This window comes from Solea solea, chromosome 20 (assembly GCF_958295425.1).
Source record: "Solea solea chromosome 20, fSolSol10.1, whole genome shotgun sequence".
NCBI classification, from domain to species: Eukaryota; Metazoa; Chordata; class Actinopteri; order Pleuronectiformes; family Soleidae; genus Solea; species Solea solea.
The window spans coordinates 17,019,256-17,044,309 of NC_081153.1; the positions used below are offsets into that span (position 1 = coordinate 17,019,256).

Consider the following 25,054-nt stretch of genomic DNA (forward strand, 5'->3'; position numbering starts at 1 on the left):
TTAAACGTTTTAACCATATGTGACCTTGAAACCTGAAAGAATTCCTATGGGTAAATGAAAAAAATAATAAATCAATATTCCGGCTGTTCCTTTATCCTGTAAAATGGAAAAAAAATACACGCCCTTGCAGGTATGTTTTTGCTAACACTTTATATTAGGGAACACACATTCTACTTATATGCATGTTAGTAAGCACGTATTTAATGCTGAATATGTGTTCCCTAATATAAAGTGTTACCATTTTTTTCACTTTTTTATCGGCACCTTGCAGCCTCTTTTTCCCTGAACCCCCTGTACGTTTGATAAATGACATGCTCAAAAAACTACTGGTTGCCATGAAAACAGACAATTGCCTTTAAACCAGTTATGATGTGTTAGTCTTGTGTGCCCAAATCCGGTGGCCTTGCAACACTTTTCATCAGAAATTAAGGGTTAATTTTATAGTGTCAGTGTTATTATTAGTATAATTGTCATCAGTATTATTGATAATAATAATGATGTATATATATATATGTATATTTATATGTATATGTATATATATATCTATATCTATATCTATATCTATATATCTATATCTATATCTATATATATATATCTATATATATATATATATATAAATACATGAATATCATACATATTAAAAAATCATACACAGTAGTGACCATGAATTATGATGCATTGTTTAAACACTCAAAGTTGAATGCTTTGTTTGCTCCCTATCCTTGTTCTTGGATGGCTTTTACCCCAGTCAAAACTGTCATGTATTGGATGTGTTCTGATCTCTTGGAGAGATTTTTGCAATGATTTTTCTGTCTGTGTGCTTTTAAAGAGTTGCTGTGGAAACAAAGTTTTCCTTGATGTCACTACTCCTCTTTCACAGGCATCTGAAAGACATAATTGCAATTGCAAGTGTTGACTCATTGATGCCTCTTAGACATCTGAGCTTGACGGAGAACTTTGCATCAAGCTTACTTATCAAAGATGCTCTGCACACATATTATGGCCATGTCTAGAAATGAGGTTCAGTAGCATTTTATCAAATTGACCACACCTACTTATTGAATCTGATTCCTTTTTGGTGTAATATTACTAAATTAAGGTTAATAGGCCACAGTCTAAAGAAAAAAAACATTGTAATGGCTTCCCAAATAATGTGTACAGATTGTATCTTGAAAATTAAACAATTAAAAAATATTGAAATGTATCTGGCACATTTAATGGATCGCTATGTCACTAGATACTCGATACTGATATTATAATTAATTATTATAATAATTATATTATAATATAAATGGTGGTGTCTATCATTTTAAACTGAAACGGTGAACCAAAAATAAGAATCCTGGCAACACATTACCAATTGCTTTGAAAAAATGGGGTAAAGATCTGAAATCAACAAAACCTTGTATTATGTAGTCCAAACTGGATCTGGCTTTTGCAATAATCCACTTTTATGCATGTTGCTGCTCACAGTTTGAGTTAATGCTCAACTTTGGCTCTCTGTTAAAGCAAAGTCCAAAATCATTTCCCAGACCCTACACAGTTTTATTGTATGACTGAAAAATTAAATTGAAAATGGAATTCAGTAATGGCTGTCATTACTCTGTGGGGCCGGGAAACATGTGTATGGAAGAAGTAGGTTACACCCATGTTTGAATGCAAAGTGCCTTCTGAAATAGGACAGAGGATAGTTTTAAACTCACGACTGAACATTTCAGAATGTGGATTTTATATTGTAGGCCTATTGCAGACTGGGAAGACTACAGGAAACATCTGAGGTCTTTAATGTATACTCTGTCAATGTTTATATGTGCTGTGTTGATTCATTTGTTTTTATTTGTTTTCTGTTTCAGCCGGAGAGCGAAGTGTCCACAACTGCCGAAGATTATTCATCAGAGGTTAGACGACCTTTCTCAGCCTATATATATATATTTTTTTTCTTTACATTTAATTTGATGTGAAATCAAGATGTTTCTCACACTGTCAGATTTACATTAATGTACATTAAGCACTGGGATTGATGGTTGCACTGGGAACAGGGAAGCTTTTGATCATATTGTGTGAAGAATTAGCATGAGGCCTGCTTCTAGTTGGCCATGTTGCTCTTCAACATGTAGCTTGTTAAAATAAAAAAAATAATATTCCTGCTGTTTTCTTAGGACATGGTTCTAGAGAAACAAGCGAGGAACGAAGCAGATTGTTACAGTCATTCAGTGGCAGTGCCATCATTATCTGCTTAGTCATTCAGATTGACAGGTGATATGTGATGATAAGTAGTGCATAATTAACTTTGAAGTGTGTCTCCGCTGGCCGATTTGTGCAGATAATATTGTGCATCCCTAAACCTGTGTGTACATTCAGTCAAGCCAACATTCAGGATGTTTTCAAAGAAAGATATTTTATAGAAATTAGCAGAGGGAGAATTTCTGAAATTACATTGACTTTGCAGTTTTCAAACATCACTGACAGTATTGTAAATTATCAGGTGAATGGGCTCCATGATGAGATGATCGAGAATCTCTTGATGTCTCCGAAGGATTTTATCTGGGTACAGTAATCTGATCAGGCAGTTCTTTTGGCACTGCTTGAGACTCTGCTAGCAAACACTCTGGCTGCTGTATTGACTCTCAGTTTGCTTAACATCGTCGTCTTCTGCAAGATTTCCTGTAACCCACTAACTGTGTATGTTTCATGCTGTAATTAACCTGACCATATATCTATATACTGTTTGGTATTTTGATGACCATGGTGTATAACTACTGCAGTATTAACCTACAGTTATCTTAACATTGTCATTTTGAAGCAGGATTTTATGACGTTGAGTTGGACATTATGTCTGAAAGCTGAGGATGATGGTGTGAGGTAGGCTGAGTGGTGGAAATGTGACAGAACAGTCAAGTGCTTGAAGGAGAGAGAGCAGGAGATGTTACACAAAGACCTGTACTTTCTTAATGAATAAAGCAGACAGAAATGTGCTGATCAACACCTACATCAGGGAGAGGAGAGAGCCAATCTTATAACTTAAATAGTGAGGCGTTGGAGATGAGTACTGGTGCATTAGGCCAGTCAGAATGAATCTGTACTACCAAATATTGTTGAAACATGTCAGTGTGCCTGTAAGAACAGACTTAACTTTGATAGAACTTCAACTGCACTTGTTTTCTGATTAACAATTCTCAGATGTTAAGCTGAATTTATTTGCCTTACTTTGAAAGACTTTACTAAACTGCTTTGTGTTGTGGTTTTTCCGGGCATTTTCACCAACATCTGTAAAGCTGCACAGCAGCACAGCAGTATTTTTTATTTTTATTTCAGTCATCAATATATATTTGCAACCAATTTCTTGATATGGCTCCTGGCTTCTGTTACTAACTGCTCTTGCCCTGGTGGTGACTAAGCTCAGTCTTTAAATTATTGGTTGGGTCATTTACCAAAGCCTTGTAAAGCCTTTGTTACCTCATTCCATTATATTCTTGTTCAGGAGGAGGTGGAGCATCTCCAACAGGTGACTAAGGGAGGTACAATCCAGGATATGGAGGATGCACTTTCCGCCAAGACCCAGGCAGTGCAGGAGCTGAGTCAAGAGCTTGAAGAAATAAGAGCCGCCTTTGGTACAGAGGGAGTAAACCAGGTAGACATCTGATTGATATTTATTACAGTATTATCGATCATACCCTTGGACTTCAGCGTTTGTACATTGTACTTTTGCTGTTGTATGATGCCGACATTAAACTGTATGTGAGGTCTAATTACTTTACATTTTACCTTTATAGCTGCAAGACTTTGAAGCTGCTCTGAAGCAGCGAGATGGCATCATCACCCAGCTCACAACCAACCTTCAGCAGGCTCGAGAAGAGAAAGATGAGATTATGAAAGAATTCCTGGAACTGACAGAACAAAGCCAAAAATTACAAATTCAGTTCCAGCTGGTAGGAAGCCTGAAAGTGGTTTTTAAAATATTTTTTATTTTGTCTCTATCTTTTTAACACAGTCATTACCTTGCATTGCTGGTTTTTATCTATTTATTCAATTCACAAGTAATATGTGTGTTTCAGGACGAGCTTAAACATACTGTATTATTAACAGGAAGTAAAATCTTTTTCTTTTAATTTTGGGGATCCTGACTACCCTTTTCTCTGGCTAATAATCTTAGCTGCAGGCAGGTGAGACACTGAGGAACACCAGCCACAGCAGTACAGCAGCTGATCTTCTGCAGGCCAGGCAGCAGATTGTCCACTACCAACAGCAGCTGGAGGAAATGAACGTTGAGGTCAGAAATCATCAGGAGAGGAGCAGTGAACAACAGGAACACATCAGCCAGCTCCAACTCAAAGTCACCAAGATGGAGATGGTAAGGAGTTGAAAATGTGTTACTTGTAGCATGTCAGATATATTTTAGACATTCATTTTATGTTTTTTGTTTTACCCTTATTTTTATTTGTAGTTGGAAAGAAGCTCAGAAGAGTCATTTACGCAAAGGATAAACAAAAAGGACCTGCTGATCGGAGAAAAAGAAAAAGTTATTGCAAGTCAGGAGCAGCTGCTGACTGAGTTGAGAACCGCTGAGGAGTCTTTTGCACAAATTCTGGAAGAGAAAAGTCTGTTCATTTCCCAGCAAACTGCAATAATTACAGAACATGAGCAGTCGTTGGTCCTGCTCAGAGAGGAACTTGCTCATGTTGGAAGGACAGATGAAAATAGTTTGCAACAGTCTGATGAGAATGACTTGATCATAGCAGAGCAAAAGAGAGTCATTTCAGAAAGGGACTGCTCCCTTACACAGCTCAAGGGTGAGCTTGAGTCTTCTGAAAAATGCCTGCACGGTCTCCAGCAGCAAATGTCTGTAAAAGAATCAGAGCTTCAAAAAAGCCTGGATGAGTTGGAGAACACCAAGTCTGACTTGGAAAGCTGTAGAGGTGAAATGGAAAGTTGTAAATTAGAACTGGAGAAAGAGCGAGAAGAGCTGGAAATTTGTAAAGATGAACTTTCAACCTCTAGACAGAAAGAGCGAATGTCTTCTAATGAAATCATGCAGCTCATGGGCACAGTGGAGGACCTACAGAGGCGCTGTCATCAAGGCAGCCTGTCTGAAAGTGACGCCATCCAAAAAATGCAGGATGAGTCTGTGAGGAAGCTTGAAGTTCTCAGGGCAGAGCTGGATGAGATGTATGGCCAACAAATTGTCCAAATGAAGCAGGAGCTTAATTTGCAACATGCAGCGAAAATGGAGCAAATGACCGAGCTACATAACACTGAACTTGAATTACTAAAAGCACAACTGTCTCAGAACTCTGCCGTTAGCACTTCTGACATGGACAGTCTCAATGTGAAGATTAATGCACTTCAGGAGACATTAGAAGAATCCCAAGCAATGCATGATAAAACTAAGCATGAGCTAAGTCAAGTTACCCAAGAAAAGTTCAACCTGCAGGTTCAGGTTGAGGATCTTCTCCAGAATCTTCATTCTGCTAATGAAAAAGTGGAGCTGGTTTCTCACAATCTCATATCTCAGGAAAGTCTACAAGATGAATTGCAGTGCCTCCAGGGTATGATTGACAGTCTGAAAGGTGAACTGGCTGCTGCTCAGGAAGCTGCACAAGAAACAGAAATAAAACACGAGTCAGAAGTAACCAACTACAAGATCAAGTTGGAGATGCTAGAAAGAGAGAAAGACGCAGTACTGGACCGCATGGCCGAGTCACAGGAAGCAGAGTTGGAACGGCTAAGGACTCAGCTTCTGTTCAGCCATGAGGAAGAACTCACCCATCTGCGGGACGAACTGCAGAGGGAGAGCTTCTTGAACACAGAAAGCCTCCTTAATGAAGCTGCTATCAAACATCAGAAAGCATTGGATGAGCTACGCTTGAGTTACGAAGAAGAACTGCGTTTGTCTCAGCAAGAAAAGGGTCATTTTGCCACAGAACGAGATGAGCTTTTGCATCAAATATTTGACTTGAAAGAAGACCTGAAAGTAGCTTTGCATAGCTCCAAAGCAGACGAGCTTGTCCAGCAGCTCCAAGAGCTTCAGGGGGAGCTTGAGGAATTGAGGAAGGGAGGAGAAGAACGAGCTAGAATGGAAAACGAAATTCAGACATTAGTAAAAAAGACAGATGTGCTTGAAAAGCAGACAAAAGACAAAGAACAATCCTGGGAGAACAAATGGAAACAGGTTGAGTTAGAAATTAAGACCTTAACAGAATCTAATAACACTTTAAAGGAAGAGTTGGACTCAAAATGCTTAAAAATTGAGACACTGACAACAGATAAAAATCAAATACAACAAGAAGTAGATTTGCTTAGAGAAGAAATTGAAAACCAAAAGACAACTTTTTCTTTTGCTGAGAAGAATTTTGAGGTAAATTATCAGGAGCTGAAGGAAGAATACATGTGCCTCATTGATGCAAAGAAACAGTTTGAAGAAAGGACACTAAATGAGACACTTAAGTTTGAGGTGGAAATTACAAGCCTTCAGTCACAGATTCAGGAGCTGAAGAGCAGCAGAGATATCAAAATGGAGGAAACTATTACAGATGGTAAAGCTTTGGTCCAAAAAGATCTTACTGAGCTAATGGAGAAGCTTAATGTTACTATGACAGAGAAGCAAAGCCTGGCTGGGAAGCTTTCTGAAGTTGCAGAGCAACTGATGTTCACAGGGATCAAAGTGGAGCAGCTGGAAGAAGAGCTGACAAAACTAAGAAAAGAAAACACAAAGGTTATTTCCCAAAATGAAAGCCTAGAAGAAGAATTGAAGAAGAAACAAGAGCAGATGAGGGGGCAGGATGCCAAAAGAAAAGCTCAGCTCCAGAAAGAAGAGCAAGCATCTAAGGATCATCACTCTCAGATTCAATCTCTGCGAGAAGAGATAAAGGCTCTTCAGTCCCTGCTGCAGGCAGCTGAAGCTGAGAGAGACAACATCCGACAGACCCTGGATGTCCAGCAGCTTTCACAGCCTCCCTCTGCAGCAACAGTCCAGTCCTCGGGGGAGGGACCTGTTGAAGGACGATCCTCGCTGCAGAAGCCCACAGCCTCAGGGTCAAACAGGCGTAAGAGACGGCAGAGGTTGAAGCAAGAGCGCAAACTGGGCACTTCTCCGTCAGACAGTAGAGAAGAAAGACACAGGGAGGACGAAGAGGAGGCAGAGGCAGAGGAGGAGAGAGCTACAAGTGTTGCAGCACAGGAGAATCAGCCTCAGATGGAGAGGCAGGTTATGTCATGTTCACAGGAGAAGTCCAGTAAGGAGGACTCCACCGACGAGTACCAGGGAGATGGAGACTACATCAACAAACAGGTAGGCACTCACATGCATCCACTGCACCACTTCTCACTGAAACAGTCGCACTGCCTTTTATCTGTGTAAGACAGATTTAATTACAGGTTTGAACGATTCAGTGGCTTTTCAAAAACTGTGTCCAAAGAAAGAGAGAGTGCAGTTTAAACAGCATTTATCACACTCACAATAAATCCTGTGATATTTAATGTCAATGCCTTAATCAAAAACGCCTGCACTGCATTCACAGCCACATAATGCTTTTACATGAAAGCTAGAATGGCTGAGGCATCCAAGCACTGTCATGATTTCTCTATAGTCACAGTCATGATTAAAAACTGACTGCAAGCTTGTTCCCAAAGGTAGCATTGAGCTGAACTGTTGTCTTAAAAGAGATTTTTTTTATCAAGTTTGTGAAGAACATTAATCATTGGGATTACATGTGGAGATTGTGGGAATAATATTGTAGAAGAGAAAATAAATACAAGACTCTATCTGTATTCTGCTCATTTCTACTTTTAAATGTGTACCATACAATATTTATGATCTGTTCTCATTTGATGCTCCTAGTCCACTGATTCTGATTCTCACTTTGGTTTGGGCTGAAATCAGGATTATGGAAAAACAATCACCCACAGTTTTCTGATAGGTTTGAATCATTGCCATTTTGTAGAAATGTGTACATTCTAGTTTCTCTCCATCCTGCAGGGAGTGAAGGGTTTGAGGTGAGAAGCCATTTTACCCCAGTCACTTCTGTGTCTGTGTCACTTCATGCTGTGTCTTAGTTACACCAGCCAAAAGACAGTGAACAGTGTCTGACTACCATTCCACATCTGTGTTTTGTATTGTCACCTCCTGGGTTGGAACATCTTGTTTTCAGTTTAGTGCGGTGACCAAAAACACTTGAAATCTTATCTTTGATTTGTCATATTTAGTGTTTGCTTTTGATTATTATTGATGTGGGAAAATTACTTTTTTATTAGATACTGTCTGTCATTGTTGTTCTGTGAAAATACATTTGTACAGTCTACACTAGTACTCAAATGAGGTTCTGTGTACTCGCACACAATAACCAAATTCATGAGCTGATATGCACATAGTAAATATAACTCTGAAACAGAATTTAAATTAAATAGATAATGCTCAATATTCATTCATGACAAAATACAGTGAATCATTTTTAGTCCTTTCCCTCTCAGGAAGTGATCCATAATGCTGCATCCTGTCCTTGTTTCCATCATATATGTATTTGACTATATCTGTATAGGGATAATTTTTTAAGAGTATTTAATAAAACAATTACAAAAAATATACTTTCTTTTTTAGGTGAGCGGACATAGGACAGACAACCACCAGACTGAGCCTGTTGTGTGCCAGAGAGTAGAGGAAGAAGACGAGACTACTGAGCATGTAAATGTCACTTAAGCTTACATCCTGCCTGCGACTTAGCTGAAGTACATCATACACTATCCAGCTCAATAAATAGATGCTAACATATGTTTTGTATTTTTCGGCCTTATGTATACCAACTTTATACTGTCATTATATTTGCTCATGTGCGTTATCGGTGTTCCCTAATAGTTTCACTTGAACCACTCAAATGAAAGCAGGAAAGTGAAAATGGGCAGTTGTTTAGTAGGGTTGGTGTCAATAGTTGTAGGAACATGTAAAAAGTAGACGCAGATAAAGTGGATGAGTTTAAATACCTGTGGTCAACCTCCCAAATCAATGGACAGGGCACAAGAGAGGTGAAGAAGAGAGTACAGGCAGGGTGGAGTGGGTGGAGACAAGTGTCAAGGGGTGATGTGTGACAGAAGGATAGCAGCAAGCTGCATGGCAGGAGGAGAGGAAGACTACAGAAGTATAATGGGTTTTGTGAAGGAGGACATGACAGAACAGTCTGTAACAGAAGAGGACACAAGGGATAGAGAGAGATGGAGGCAGTTGATCCGCTGTGGCAACCCCTACAGGGAGAAGCCGATAAAAGAAGAAGGTGTCCATAGTTGTAAGAAAGCTCTCAAAACATGTACAGCTACGACAAGAAGGATATAACGTTCATTAATACATTGTTGGTTAGTGGCGGATGATCATTGGGCAGTGACCTTGGACAGCTTTTAGAGTCATAAAAATTTTCCTTGCAGCTATTACTGTATGTAAGACCCTGTGCTAAGTGAACTTTAAAAAAAAAAAAAATAATTCTGAAACTTGTGGAGTGCTGCAGAGTATCATTACATGACTCATACAGCAGGTTTGCATCAACCACCCTAGTGGACCCCACCAATTTCACAAGATCCTTAATCTCTCGACAGCCAATGAATGCAGCCTGTTTTCAAAGGGTTTTGTAGTATAATTTTCATCATTGAACTTATTCTACTCTTGCTGGTGTTTGTGTGTAGTAGTCTAAGTCTAAGTCTAGTAGCAGCACATCATAACAACTGCCATCTGTTTGTTAGTCACTTACTGTCTCTTATGTCCATGTTATTGGGCAACAACATGTGAGTGCTTATAGCTTTGAAAGGACCCCCCTCCCTACTCAGATTCACTACTTAGGAGTACAAAGCATCTCAAATACAGCTTAATTAAAATGAAGAGTGCTTGGTGCACTTTAAAACAAAACATTTGACATCAAAGGTAACTGAATCACAAATTAATTATTGTGTATCCCTGACACATTTGTGCTAATGCATAATGCATACTTGGAGAAAGAGGGCTTGTCACGTGCCTTTTGTTGTCTGTTACAGAATTAATAATGGCAGACCTCTCATCCTGAAAACAGCTGGCTTGTGCCCCTGCTTAGACATAGAATCCGAATTAGGTTATTTAATTAATTAGCTCCCTTCATTAGCTGCAGCCCCCTAAATAGTTTTGAACTGTCAGTGACATTTATTGTATGAGTCTTACACTTCTTCCATCACAAAGTTTAGGAATTTACTGTATACAAGTGTTAGGTAGTAGTATAGTTTATCAGCACCATTCATTGTTGTAATTTTTTGGATTATTAGAAGAAATGTCTTATTCCAGCCAGGTTAAATACTGTGATATCTTCTTCCTGTGTCTAGGGTGAGTGCAGGTTGCAGATGGAGGCCCAGCGCATTAGCCTGTCTCAAATCCATGCTGCCCAGCTCGAACTGCTGCAGGAGGAGACCGATGCCCGCACACACTCTCTGGAGCTGAAGCTGCAAAGTGTTCGCAGTGATCTCGGTGAGCAGATGTGGTGCTGGTTGCCTTTGTGTTTGTAGCAAAGCAGTGGGTTCCCCCCAAGATGCTTTGATGCATCATTCATAATAGATCCAAACAGAATGGGATTTTGGTTGGCTGATTATTTTGTCATAGCTGGATGTGTGTTTTTTTTTCTGAAAAGTTTAAATATTAAATCAACTGTGTCTAATTGTATAAATTTTTTTACAGATGAGCCAAGAACTCTCAAATATCAGAACATGTTACAAGCTGTGTCAGAAGAATGCAGTGAGATCGTTCTGGTAATTATGTGTTTCTGTGTATATGTAGTTGTACAGTTGTACATTTTTTGTGAATTAATTTCATGATCTAAGCATGATACTGTATCTCTTTCAGTCTTTTAGAAAGATATTTGGTGGAGGGTTTTTGGAGAGTGTTGATGATGCCGGTTGCCAGCTGCCCTCAGAGGAAAGACCGGAAACCAGTGAATCCACCTCCATTATACTGGAGGCCAGAGGTACATTTTGTCAAAGAGCTATAGAAATGACACATTAACATGGCTCCAAGTGCACTGCACTGCATTTTGTATATAAACAGCAAAAACTTTTTATTTTTATGTAATCTAATTAAACAAAAGAGTATTAAAAGGGATCCCGAATCAGTTTATCTGTTCTAAAAATACACATTGGTGTCATTGTAGAGCTGTACATAGGTCTTCAGCAGGTGAGGGAGAGGATTGAGCAGGAGCATGAACGACTGTCACAAATCCAGGCTCTGCTGAGAGCTGATGGGAGCAAGGTAAAACCTGTACACTGGGTTTGTTTAATAGATAGAGGGGAGGAACAGTGTGAGCAGAGACAAATATTAACTCATCTGCTGGTGATGCAGATGATGGAGTTGCAGATGACATATGATGAACTGAAGAGCAGCAGTGAGAAGGAGATCTCTGACCTGCGTGTGCAGGTTGCCAGCTTTAGCTCCTCTTCAATCAAAGGTAAATTTAGTTAAAGTCATTATGAAAAGCAACAGTAGATCAAGCAACATGGAATGTGCATATTCAGTAAAACGTGCAGCTAATTTCTGTTTTTTCTTGCCAGTATAATGTTTTAATTAGTTTCTCTCTGCACACATTTCTAACTTAATGAAGATTTAGAGAGGAACCTCATTTTTTCAAGGATCATTAATGTTTCATCAATTGCTGTCCAGGTTAGCATTTTGAGTTAAACATTTCACCTTTGTTAGGTTCACAGGAGCAGACTGGTGCACCATCTACCCCCATAACTGAGGAATTACTGAGGCTGAAGGTTGAGGCTCAGGAGAAGCAGCTGCTGCTGGAGCAGAGTCACAGACAAGAGATGGAGCATCTCAGAGCTCACTACCAGCAGAAGGCCATCGAGGCTGAGGAGCGATCAGCCACCGAGCTCTTCATGCTGCAGCAGCGGCTGCATGAGGTCACAGGATCGCAGAGTCACTACAGGTGAAAACACTGAAATAACCCAACAAATTTACCAAAGGCAGAGGCCTTTTTAACAGAAAACTCTAATTACTTAATTAATATGGACTACTATAATTATTTTATCAACCATAAGAAATGTTGTTTAATATTTGCCTTTTTATACTTTCACATTTCAGCTACATCTCTATGATTATGTAACAAAAGAAGATAATATAACTTTGAATTTGCTCCAGTGTTCAAATAAATTTCTTGGTTTGGTTTTCAGTATTCTCAAAATTACACAAACCCCCTGTAAATAGTTGTTCACTTGATCGATTCATAACGTGCATGTGCTACGAATAGGGGCACACTGTGCTACATGATCCCATAGTGATAACCTCTAATGCAAGCTGGTCTGAAGCATGCTATGTCACATGTGGACGCTACCTGACCTAGTTCATCTGACAACAATGACTTGACTAATGAAATATTCACTAGGTTATTTAAAGCGTTATTCATGTCTTTTGTTAGTCCACTAACCTATAAAAGAACCTTTTCAGTCATAGCAGATGGTTTCCTGAGGGAAGTAGAATAGGAATGAAGCAATCAGTAGTTTAAACTTAATTAGATTCTTGATGAACTTCAAATGACAAAAGCATTACTGTTGGATATTTGCATATAACATAGACTGCCGATAAAGATCATTATATGTAATCAATGTATAGATTTATGGTATAAATGACATAAGATATGCACCAGTGTGTAACTATTTTACTTAACCACTAATTTCTCTGATGTACTAGCTTTTTATACACATAGAATAATGTTTATTAAATGAATTAACTAGGTCAGTTTGGGTGAGTACACTGTAAAAAACAGGGGATACTGCCCTCCACTGTCTGATTTTATAAATACACCATATATTTATTTGTTATGTGTTTTCAAGATCATTGCAAGACCTGGGTTATGTTAAAGAAATATACTTTCAAACATACAGTACTGTAAAATAGAATCCCACACAGCAATATTACTTATATCCAGCTACACATATATACAGTATTATGTAAATATAGGTCCACTTAAAATTGTTGTCAGACAGCAAATTAATTGGCAATAAAATTGTTAAAATTTCTTAAATTTGTGTTGCATGAATAATCATTATTTCAGTAGGTTTCATTGCTGTTTCGAAGCCTAGTTTTTCAACATCACATTGGTTAAATGTTGACTTAAATACTCAAAAATTAAAGTATGTAAGTTAAACAATTTTTGAGTTATGCCCTTGATTTATATAAATGTAGGTGGCATTGTTTCCATTGTCATTTTGCTGTTGAACATGTATTTGTGGATAATAACAGTAACTCTACCCCAGAAAACAGCTTCATGTTCCTTATTCTTTCAATTTAGGTATTTACATCCATTCTTACCTTTAATATATTAATAATAATCTGCAATAACCTCTGGATACCATTATTTTTATATCTGTAATGGTTTAAATGTATATTAAAATTCACAGAACAACTAATTGTTATGACATTTATTTTTGTTTTCAGCCTGTCCACATTTTCAGAGTCCAGCTCTGAGAGGATGGAGGAGCACAGCCAGGAACTAAAGGTTTGGCTGTGACATTTTGGCCTCATCTAAATATTTCCATGTCACATGCATTACATGTAACATGACTTTCAACGTGTCCATGCATTAAGACCTGATGACAGTAAGGCTTGTTGGGAGGGGGCAGTTTCAGCCTTTAGGCTAAAGCATGCTCTAAATCCCCGGCTCTGCTCCAGAAGCAGCATCATGAGTGAACCTACTGTACAGTATATCTAATAATTAAAAGAACAAGACATGCCATAACATTTTAGTGTGTAACTTGTGAACCAAGTGGACTTACTATGTTCCTGGTGGCTTCATGAAAAGAGGATTCTGTCTTGCGTGAATGAACTGCACTCCATTTAAGCCGTCTCTCTCACATCGCTCCAACTTCCATAATTTCATAGCCTGTCACTCTCAATCCTTCCGACCTCCACGACTCACGCCTTTGAGCCTCTGACATCCTCATGCAGAGATCAGTAAAAAAGTGGAGGACTGGAGGATGCAGGGGAGGAGCAAGAAACTGGGAAAATCTGGGCATTATACTTATAAAGATAGTATATATTTGGATTGGAAACGATAAGCTTGAGGCGAGTGCTATTAAAGAAACTTAATGATTTTGAAATAGACAAGACAGGGATTCATCATGAGACAGAGCAGTAGTTTGCTGGGGGAAGAAGTTGCTGTAATACATTGCAAAACATCTCTTTATCATCATATCATCCCTGGAGGGGCGGGGAGAACAAAATAGTGTATTTATCAGTGGTGGGCTAGGTTTAGATACAGAGAAGAAGAGCTGATATTTCAGAAGCAGTGTTGACAAACTGCTTATCTTTATTGTATAACACAAAGTTTGCTGTAATCTGGTGCTTTGATTTTTAATCTTTGCAACTCATCCTCTCCTCCTTGTCTCTGTTTTCTTATTCTTCACAGGACCTGGGAGAAGAGGAGTTGTCAGAGGAACATGTGAAGTTGTATTTGCCTACCAGGTCTGCAGGTCTTACTGCACAGCTGCAGGCACTGAGGAAAGCACTCTACCATAAGTATGTCCAAGAGGTGGCCACTCTCAAAGAGCAGCATAACAGTGAGCTGAGGAGACTGAGAGAAGAAAGGGAGCAAGAGAGTACGAGAGAGGAGCCTCACAACGAAAGAGAAGAGAGAGAGCAGGATATCGGTGGAATTAACACTGCTGGAAACTCCAGGGAGAGGAGTGGGGCTGCCGAGCAGGTCGTGCTTGAAGAGAATCCACACTGGGAGAGAGTGGAGGAGGAAGTTGCCAAAGTAGGTGTTCAGGCATTTTGTTTTTTATTTGAAACAAACATGTGAAGATTGTATCAATAAATCAGTAACAGCAGACAGACGTACTTTGGATTGATATGACTGGATACATTTGGAGCTGGAGAAATCGTGAATGATTCCATAATCATTTAGTTAATTACAACAAAATGTACTTTCTTTGTGTTGTTTGATAGATAAACCTACGACTCTGGGATTTTAACTGTAGATTTGTAGAGATGTGATGATCAAACGGATAGAATCTTAATATGTTCCTCATCACAGAATCCTAATGAAATGACCTTGAATCCATGTTTATAGGTCATAGTTCAGATGTCGGTGGCGTTTGCACAACAGACTGAGATAGCTCGCATTAACAAGCACACCTGCCAGGCAAGCACCTCTATGCAGACCCAGTCCTTGGGTTCCAGGCTGGAGGAGCTGGAGAGGGAGAGACTGGAGAAGGACCTGGAGGAGAGGAACCTGGAGATCCAAAAGTTAAAGGAGGTACTGCAGAAAACTGAACAGGTGTGTTGATTTACTTACCATACTCCACATGTTTTATCCATTTGATCTCAAAATTCATTACTGCTGTCATTGTTTTCTCAATGCAGGTGTTGCATCAGTTGGACTTAATATCTACAGTATCATCAATTTTCTATGCCTATGAATAATGCTGTTATTGTGCTCCTTACCAGCTCACAACGATTTTGTGTCCATATACCACAGTCAGTAATTAGGTCTAGGCTGTTTTATTGTGCCCTTTTTTTGAGCCAGGATTCTTGAGCAAAATTGTACAGCCACATGTTTTGGCTTTAAACCTTTAAATAAAATATTAAAGCTGTAGTTCTTAACTTCTAAATACAAACAAATGTATGATACGTTCAAACCATTGTCAATTATAAACCTGCAAGTAGGACTTTGCAAGTGTATTTTAATCACAATCACAGAATGTGATTGTCTGATATTGAGAATGCATTCATCAAGCCATCAATACAGTGCAAAGCAAATCAGCCAGTCCATACACAACTGCCTCCATGTGTCAATCACAACTGCTGCTGTTCCAGCCCCACACAGCTCCCAGGCTTCCTGGATGTGACCTGGACAACTATGGGACAACACATATTCAAATAAATCATTCAAATAAAAATCTGTCTTGCACAGCAGACGGCCAAAAGCTCTTTCTCTCTCTTGGTGAAGGTGGGAGTGGTAAATACAATGCAGTGAAAATACACTAAAGCCAATTCATCATTTTGATAAATAATTAGATTTCTTTATTGACATAAATAATCCGATTTATTATTTTGGCCATGATGATAGGATAAACCATTATTGTAACTTGGTGGTGGAGGGGTGGAGGTGGTGTGAGAGCAAGACTGGCACTGTTTGGTAATTACGAATAGAAGTATGTCTCCCATTGAAGTAATAGCATCCTGCAGGGCAAAACATCATCATTACTTTAACTCTTTTATCATTACCTCTCTACAGTGAGATATTAATATGCATTGAAACCACTCTTTTAAGAATCCGTAATAACCATAAACAGTTTTAAAGAAAAATACCTTTCTTACGGACTTCTCAGGCATGATTTGATGCAACATGCACTCGGTGGTGATTCAAAAATTATCATTTATTAAAAAGAAATGTTCTGAAGCTTCTATTGTTAGCTCAGATTCATTTGAAATATATTCACCCTAAGACGTCCACAGGCACTGTGTTATTCTCGATTGAATCCTCCTGAATTAAATGAAGTTGATTTAGAAAGCCAGGTGGATTATTTATTTAGACATTTTTGTCTCAAATATTTGATTTTAGCCCATAAAAATTGATTGAGTATGTTTAGAATTTAAATTTGGTCATTTTCAAGTTTTGTTTATTCAAAGATTACATTTCATTCTGTTGTTATATTGTATACATTATATTTTTCTTTACAGTTTAGCTCATTGTTTTCTGACGAGGAATACATGCAAAATAACAACAAATTAAGTTATAATACAATTACAGTAATAATGTAAACTTATATTTATGTTACCCCTTACTCCATGATGGAATGTCTGTTTGTTAAAAGTGTCATTTGTAACTTTTGCTTTCATCTAAACAAGTGATTTTTTTATGCAGTGACCAGTGTCTCGCTTATCTGTAGACTCTGCAGTCATTAGTGCCTGTGGCAATTCAGAGGCAGACTTGAATTTATGCTGTGCTCCCAGGAGGTGGCGCTATTGTCTCTGTGCCTGAGGTGCACCTGTTGCCATAGTAGCACAAAGATAGTAGTGTTTCTCTCTGCTCCAAGGGAGAGAGTTTGTGTTTGTGTGCTTGTGAAGGGACAGTGTGTGCGTACGTGCGCCTTATTTGAATTCACTTTTACTGATGGTCACATATTCAGCCACACTGTCCACTCCACATGAGTTTTAAGAAGTCAGTTCCATGTGCTAATTTGCAATGACGGGGCTGCTATCTGTGTTTTCCCTCCTGCCTGTCCAGACCTTAAAGAAGAGAAGACATGATCAGGGAGAAATTGAGGAGGAGGAAGATCTCGGTGGGCTGATGATGAAGGAGCCTCATGCAGACGAATCCGCAACATCCCCATCATCACAGGATGATGGAGAATCCTCTGATAAAGATGTTGAAAGGTAATATTGCATTCATACTTCTCTTAAACCCTCAATTAATCATTATGAAGTTATGTGCATGTTTTCCTTATCATTTTTGTTACTTTCTATGCATTAATCAGAGACGATTAATACTAACTGCAGCCTAAATTGCCATAGTTTTTATTGTGTAGTCTGACAGAGTGACAGAGAGTTAACTTTTTTTTTATTCAACTGAAATGTCCTTTTTTCCACTCCAGATCTTCAGGAAACTCTTCTTTATTGTTGTTGCTTTCTCTCCTTTTTTTTAGAAACCTGTTGCGTAAAGCCAACGAGAAACTTAGTCAGGTGCTTGTTGATGTTTTGAAGACAACAGCAGCAGCAGAGGAAACCATAGGCCTCCACATGCAAAATCTTTGTGGTGCCTCTGGTGAAAGGCAACTGGCTGCACTGCCGCCCACTGCCTCTGAGAGCGTTAACACGCAGCCCTTTGAGCCCTTTGCACCAGGCAAGTATCACAAAATCAAAGAAACAGTTTAAATAGTTAAGAAAGAGGTTAAGCCTATTCATCAAAGAAAACTATCAGAAAGATTGTATATAATTTGATTAACACACTGTATACTAACTGCACAGAATGTTTGTATACTGTACTTTGTAGCTCCCCCATTGCAGCTGCAATTCAGTGTACAGGGCCATTGTCAGACTGACATCCATATCCCAAAGCTTATAATTTATTAAGTTTATTATTATGTTTATTAAGTGTGTATAAAACAAACTAGATGGGGAGTAGACAATGGTCAGACACAGTTCAGCTCCAGTGTGTAAAATATTACCTCATGTGTTCTTAATGTTGTCTGGTGAGATGAAATGCACCATGACTACACAGATTTAAATCTCAACACTCAATTTTCTGAACAGTGACACGTGTACAACCATGATGCACAAACTCAGTGTGGTCACATATAGCAGTAAGGACAGTAATTCAGGGTGTTGTAAAAAAAACAAAAAACAAACTTGCCTTGACAGTGTTTGGATAATGGCCAAACTTATCAGTATCACATCAATAACACAACATCGTACATATGATGCCTCCCCTTTTGAACCACCACCCATTTTCATTTATTCAATAATTTGCATTTTACTGCTTTACCAACGCTCCACACTGCTGCCTCTGTCAGTCTTTAAGTGCAGTCACAGTTAGGATTATCAGAGTCCTGCATTTAAATTATGGTTGGGGCTTGTCGAATGGTGCGCTTACAGAAGAACCTGTGTGCAATGGAGTCATCACTTTATCTATTGCATTTATGTAAATAACTTTCAAATGATGTAAAAGCAGCAATATACAAGACATAAAAGCACCAAACTCGTGAGGTGAGAGTGTATCTGGCCTATTATAATTGACCACTGACCTGCTGTCATTTACACATTATGATAGTTATTGTGCATTTTATGACAACCCCTGCACATTATGTTCAGTAATAACCTGTGTATGCTTAAATGTCAGTCATGGCCGTGGCTTGAGGCATTTTGTTGTCTGCTTTTCTGCCTGCCTGGAGACAATTCCCTCTAATTTGGCACTAACGGGCACTTATACTGAAGGACAAACTGAAATAGATGTTATATCATAGCCTTATGTCATAACCTAACTCAATAATTCATACACTTATTTTAAAAAGTACACTTAATTACTTCTGTCTTCACTATTAAATACATTTGGATGGACATGGATGTAGACTGGTGTACAACCACAAGATGATTATTGTAATTTGAGGTTTTATTGTATGTACTATTGATAAAAGTCTTGCAGCTATATTTCTGTGAGGGTTATGAGTAATTGTTTATCATGAAAAAATATAAAGCATAAAAATATCTTCATCATCTAGTTCCTGAAATGCCTCAAGTCATAAAATAGATAAATCAGTTAATCACAAAATATCTGATGAGTTTTACAATAAACATCTGGTCTTTGTGTGATATATTTCTGCTCTCTGGTCCTCTGATCACACCAGGTGAAACTGCTGAAAGTTTCCAGGGTAGCGAGACGTGTGCAGGCAATGTGAGTTTGTGGTCCACTGAGAGGGAGGCTGATGACGGTCTGGAGGTGTCCCAGCAGATGATGGACAGCCTGTTGCTCGGAGCCGAGACACAGTTGGAGAATGAGGAATTGTTAATGGGCATTGGTACCCGGCTCCAAACGGCTCTGGAGAAGATGTTAATGGCCATCACAGATGCCACCAACCAGGTACGAGTCAAATACGAGACAAATACTGGGATTTGGTGTTATTTGCTCCCATTCACAGCCCTGAATGACTTGCTTACCTTGTTTTCTTGCCATCCAGGTAGCTTTGATTTTGGTTAACCTTAAATGATTTAATTTTACAAGATAGATTGTAACAACGCTGCTACTTCACTATCACCTCAATTAGCCAATTCATGGTTTCACCGGTCAAAAAAACAAAAACAAATGTGTAAATAATTCAATGGCTTACATGAAATGAACAGAGCTATTGTTATTGTGATCAGTAATACATGTATTGGCTGAGTTCTATTTAGCTTCCTCAGGGTTCTGTCCTTAGGTATGGAACTGAGCACACTGCACCTGTGCTTTTCCTGCTAAGACATGTCAAAATGGCTGCTGGGCAAAGGGCCCATTGTTTATATATCAATTTAAATTTGCCCACATGTTTTTCTTGGATTAGATTAAAAAAAAAAATTCAACCATAAACCCAGGAATTCCTGACCCAACATCTGATGCCACCCACTTGGCACATTTAAATGCCCATCCCTACAGCCTGAAATGGTTCAGTGCCCATTACTAGTGAGGGCTTGTCTTGTGCAGTTGTTTGTGTGTGCTTGTGCATATAGGTTACCAATAAACAGAAAGCCTTAGTGACACATTTAGCTTTTGTCAAAACATTGAAACACCCACACTCATCACGGTTAACCCTGTGTGCCTGTTCATGGAGGTAAAATGAGGATGAGGCTGCAGTATGTCGACGGCAACAAAGCTGGTCTGTCTGGAATTCAAATACAAAAGAGCTGCCTCATTCTCAGTCGTTGCCTGTAGATACGAGCTGTATTTACACTGATCTTTTGTTTGCATGACCAGCCCATCTTAGCCCAGTGAGACAGAACAACTCCACCCCTCTTAGGGTGTCTATGTCACGTGCCCACTGTGTCCATCATCCCACAGAGAGACTGGGCCAAGTTAACTAGGCCAATGGATGCGTTACTGTAACGGACTGTACAGCACATCTTCCCATTGGCTGAAATGTGTGCGTTATTTATGCTTTAATGGATTTTATCTTGGAGATCTAAAAATAGCTTTAGAGAAATTCCAGGCCAAGCATCACAGCACTGTTGTATCCATCCACACCATGGAGTGCATGGTGACAGAACAGACATCAAATCATTTCACATTTGGGGTTTTTAGAGGCTTAAAACACACACACACACACACATACACACACACTCACATAAGCTTTGCTCTTTGCTTGGCTAATTTGTTTGTGGTTTCTTTTCAATTTATTGTGCCTTTTTCTAAATTATTACAATTAATTCATGTTATACGTTTCAGTCATTTAATTTTTTGCAGCAATTTTGAGAATCAATAAGTAGGTTAGTTTTTTATTATACTTATTTAATACCAAAACATCCAGCTTCCACATTCTAAATAGAAAATGTTTTTTGAAAACCTTCCTGGAAATCTTTGAATTCTAAAAAGAAATATATATGTGACAACACCGTGTTGTGCATTTTTCATACAGAGTTAAAAACATTTAATAAACAGATTTTAATTAAAAGGAGTTAAAAACATTTTTTAAATAACTGCAGCCCCGGTAAATAACCCACTCTAGTTACTCGTGACACTGTTTGCATCTCTTCTAAGTACACACAATTACAACACAATAAAGTTGTTATCAACAAAGACTCTAATGGTTACATCAATGATTTCCTTGTTGCTATTGATTAAGTATACATTAGTCTTACTGTGAGCAGTGCTGGATCATTATGTCTTGTCTGTGAGCGTCGTGAGCTAAGATTGATGCAGCAAGCCGGTCAAGAATGTTAAGTGTTGAGTGCTGTAAATGATTTGCTCTAGGAAGGTGTTTGCTCACTCATTGCTCACCTCCCATTATCTGCTGGTGAGACGTGGAAATTCTTTATGTGCAGTGAATATGATGACATGTCAAACTGACACAGTAGGTGGGACCAAGAAGCAGAATATCAGAATGTGGCTTCGTAGGAAGAGAATCCAGTCTGACAGCCTTTTGTGCAAAGGGTGTGTTTTGTCTGTGGTTATTTGTGGAGTGTGTGTGTGTGTGTGTAGGATTGATTAACAGATCTACCTGACACAAACTAGCCCTCAGGATTAAAGCCACGCCTGCTTCCCTCCCACTTTGCTTAGCAGTATCCTGCTGTGTGTCACCGATGTAGGAAGTGAAAGAAAATCCTCCACTTTGAGTGGGGACAACTGGGATTTAAACTTTAAAAATCTAAAAAAAACAACACAAAAAAAACTTGGATTAACAGAGTAAGTGTAACAGAGTGACAGTAGCCTACCTGGGGTAAGTAAACCTCACCTGACAGGAGAAATATCTGGCCTCTCTGCTTAATATTATGGTGTGAGCAAGTAGCATGTGCGGAGAGAGGGAATGCCAGTCCTAAAAGGAAGTAAGACTGAAAGAGAGAGCGACTTTTCATCCGCACACTGTCATTTCACCCTCGACTGGCTGCCGCTTGGTCTAAACAATTAAAAGAGGCCCCTGGGAGGCTTCCCTCCAGGTCAGGTTGCTACGTCGACATAGTGTTGTCAAAGAATCTCCACAGGGAGAGGGAGAGGAAGAGAGAGAGAGAGAGCGAAAGCTGGAGCTGACATGGGGCTGTGAGCATTACAGATATGGTTTTTCCCTGAAGAAGGATGGTCAGAAATAACACAGAGAAGACTGATCTTAAAAGAGGACACAATAAGTAGAAATGCTTGCCTTTAGGTTTACATACCTCTTGCAGTTACGTTCAGGAATGCCCTTTAAGATGCTGGACCAAGTTGTGAAGTTCACCTGCTGCCGAGGATGACATTATGAAGGACTCGGACAACTCACTGTTGCTGGATCGTTTTCTGTCTCAATATTTACCTGGAACCTGTTCTACCTCCACCAGGCATCATGTGATTGAGATGACGTGAATGTCACCCCCTCCAATTGTTGTTTACTCTCCTTGCATGGGGCAAACATAGAAACTGTTGCCTGGAGCTATCCACACTGTTCTCTCTCTCTTCTTCATTCCCCACTGGATTGTATTCTCATTTCTGTTTGCTCAGCTTAGTCTGAGGGATCATGGCAAATAAAGGACTCTTTTGATGACCCCACAAAAAAGGTCAGACATAACAAAATCAGGCTGGAAGTTCTCTCTTCACTCATCTGTCCTAAATCATGGATTCCTACCGTTCTTACCGGAACTCGAGTATGCAGAACAGCACGTGGATGGAGGGGGAGGATCGGGATGTGTACGAGGTGGAATCTCGCATCCCGCTTCCACGACCATTCCCACTCTGCAGCACCTTGAATGAGAAAAATGCTGTTGTGGTCCAGACGCAGATCTCGCATGTCAATCACAGGACTAATGGTCACTTGCTTAAGGTTATCTCCAAAATCTCCCTTCCCACTCCTCCTTATACAGTAAGTTTTACACCTTTAACCCACAACCATACACATAAATTACACAACAGATTTGTGCAATTTTAAAGAGTTTCTCCTAGACTTGTATATTTCATGTAGCCGCCTGCTTATTAATATCTGATGGGCACATTTTCTTTCAACCTTTTTATGTAGTTCAGGTCTGCACATGCACTTAATTGAACGTCATTCCAAGCAGACACACACCGTGGCAGCTCCTCTGCGCTGCTTTTGAGTCAGTAAGTGAAAGACCGTATGACTTCAATGTGGCAGGGTCACTTTATTACTTCCTGCCTCCTGTAATCTTTCAATAAGACCTTTGCTCAGTGAGTTATGGGAATCCATAGAAGGCACATATGTGTGCCTTCTGTGAACACACTGGAGGTGAACACACTGGAGGTTTATTACGTTATGATGATTTCATAGGAAAAGCTGCTTTGGTCTTTTTGTTTTGACTTTTTTTCACTTGCCCTTTTTGGTTTCAATCAGAATAAAATATTTATTGTATTGTAAAATACTGTTTAAAAAATAATCTCAAATCTCAATGTTAGAAATGTATTGAAAAATATGTGTAAATTTGACTGTTTTGTGCTACTTCATACTCAAACAAAACTTAAGAAAATCCTATTTCATTAACATTAATTTATAGAAAGATTACAATGCTATTATCATGTGATCCTATGGTAAGTTTTGTTTTCTTCTCCCAGGTAATGGAGCTGTAAGTGCTGCTGTGTTTCTCAGTACTGCTGCAGATGCTGTATTTCATACGTGACCCTTTCACATGAGATATGTTTGCTGAGATGTTTACATATCACTTTCATATAGTGGCTAGTGGCTACACTTGACAGACAGAAATAAAAAGCCTAGTGACCTGGTATTATGATCTTTATGCTCTTGTATGCATCACACTAAATACAAAATAATCCTTGATTATCCTGCCTCTTAAGGAACAACTTCTGTCAAACTCTTTGACAGCAAAGACGGACCTTCACCAACAGGATGACCATCAAATAAATAAAAAGATTATTCAGTGCAGTAACGAGTCATTTCTTTCCTCCTCTCAGCTCGAACATGCCCGGATGACCCAGACCGAGCTGATGCGGGAGTCCTTCCGCCGCAACCAGGAGATCAGTGAGCTGCTGCAGAAGCAGGAGGAGTTGCAGGAGAGGTTGACCGAGGAGGCCCGGGCACGGGAGCAGCTGGCTCTTGAGCTTCACCGAGCTGAGGGTGCGTGATTTTTTTCGTATTGTCTCATTTTTATCATGGTAAAGTCAACTGTGATTTTCAAAAACCATGATCGGATCAGTGAGAAATTATTTAATTTATATATATTCTTGTAGTTTGTTTTAAATGTTCCTAATACACTTTTATGTACTCCTGGAGGTTGGCACAGCATTAGTGTTTGTAGGCCTTCTAAAGGTTATTTTCTTCAAAGCACTCTCTTCATAATATGAAGAAATGTAAATTCCCTCACATTTCCTCTGTAGATACTGGTGGATGAGCCATTAATGACTGAAAAAAAACAGAGCTGAGAGATAAGGCATAAGGAACAAAAGTGAAAATACATGTGTGCATGTGTTTGGAGGGGGAGGTGTTAGTGAGAGTGAGGGGATCAGCTGTTTGGAATAGAGAGTAAAGGAGTGTGAGACCATCTGTTGTGAGAAATCGACAAATGGTAATTAGTGTGTGTGTGTGTGTGAATCTGTCTATTTTTTGTGTTTGAACATTTGAGTGGATCTGCCTGACATCTAAATTATGACGAATTGAAATAGTGAAAATAATTTTGTGAGAACAATGGAAGATCTTTAAGATTATAATTCCAGTAGGGAGTCGCTTTAAGGTTGGGGGTGCATCTAACTCACTGTACCATCCATGTCAGTGACAGCTGGTCTGTAAGGGTCAACTGTTACAACCACATCCACTTTCTCTCTCACTCAGACACACACACATTAAACCTTGCTCTTTTAAAGTTTAATGTACAGTACAGCAGCCATTGCTTACTCTCTGGTTTTCTGACACACTGAACAATGGTGAGTTTATTTCTTCTTGA

The 25,054-nt window shown here is 39.1% G+C and overlaps 1 protein-coding gene across 6 annotated transcripts in view; it reads left to right on the forward strand.

The window, feature by feature from the left end:
* Positions 1–25,054, forward strand: part of akap9 (A kinase (PRKA) anchor protein 9) — a 57,726-nt gene that overhangs the window by 10,757 nt on the left and 21,915 nt on the right. For 4 of the 6 annotated variants that reach the window (XM_058619419.1, XM_058619424.1, XM_058619423.1 and 1 more), the window contains exons 3-22: positions 1,854–1,898; positions 2,486–2,548; positions 3,482–3,631; positions 3,774–3,929; positions 4,154–4,351; positions 4,445–7,288; positions 8,594–8,677; positions 10,327–10,468; positions 10,676–10,746; positions 10,841–10,961; positions 11,145–11,242; positions 11,333–11,438; positions 11,687–11,921; positions 13,430–13,490; positions 14,400–14,747; positions 15,063–15,269; positions 17,223–17,371; positions 17,641–17,837; positions 19,339–19,571; positions 24,069–24,231. In XM_058619419.1, the coding sequence (XP_058475402.1) occupies positions 1,854–1,898; positions 2,486–2,548; positions 3,482–3,631; positions 3,774–3,929; positions 4,154–4,351; positions 4,445–7,288; positions 8,594–8,677; positions 10,327–10,468; positions 10,676–10,746; positions 10,841–10,961; positions 11,145–11,242; positions 11,333–11,438; positions 11,687–11,921; positions 13,430–13,490; positions 14,400–14,747; positions 15,063–15,269; positions 17,223–17,371; positions 17,641–17,837; positions 19,339–19,571; positions 24,069–24,231 (5,671 nt within the window). The remainder of the gene's footprint in view (positions 1–1,853; positions 1,899–2,485; positions 2,549–3,481; positions 3,632–3,773; positions 3,930–4,153; positions 4,352–4,444; positions 7,289–8,593; positions 8,678–10,326; positions 10,469–10,675; positions 10,747–10,840; positions 10,962–11,144; positions 11,243–11,332; positions 11,439–11,686; positions 11,922–13,429; positions 13,491–14,399; positions 14,748–15,062; positions 15,270–17,222; positions 17,372–17,640; positions 17,838–19,338; positions 19,572–24,068; positions 24,232–25,054) is intronic. The other 2 variants (XM_058619422.1, XM_058619421.1) reach the window with 2 other exon arrangements.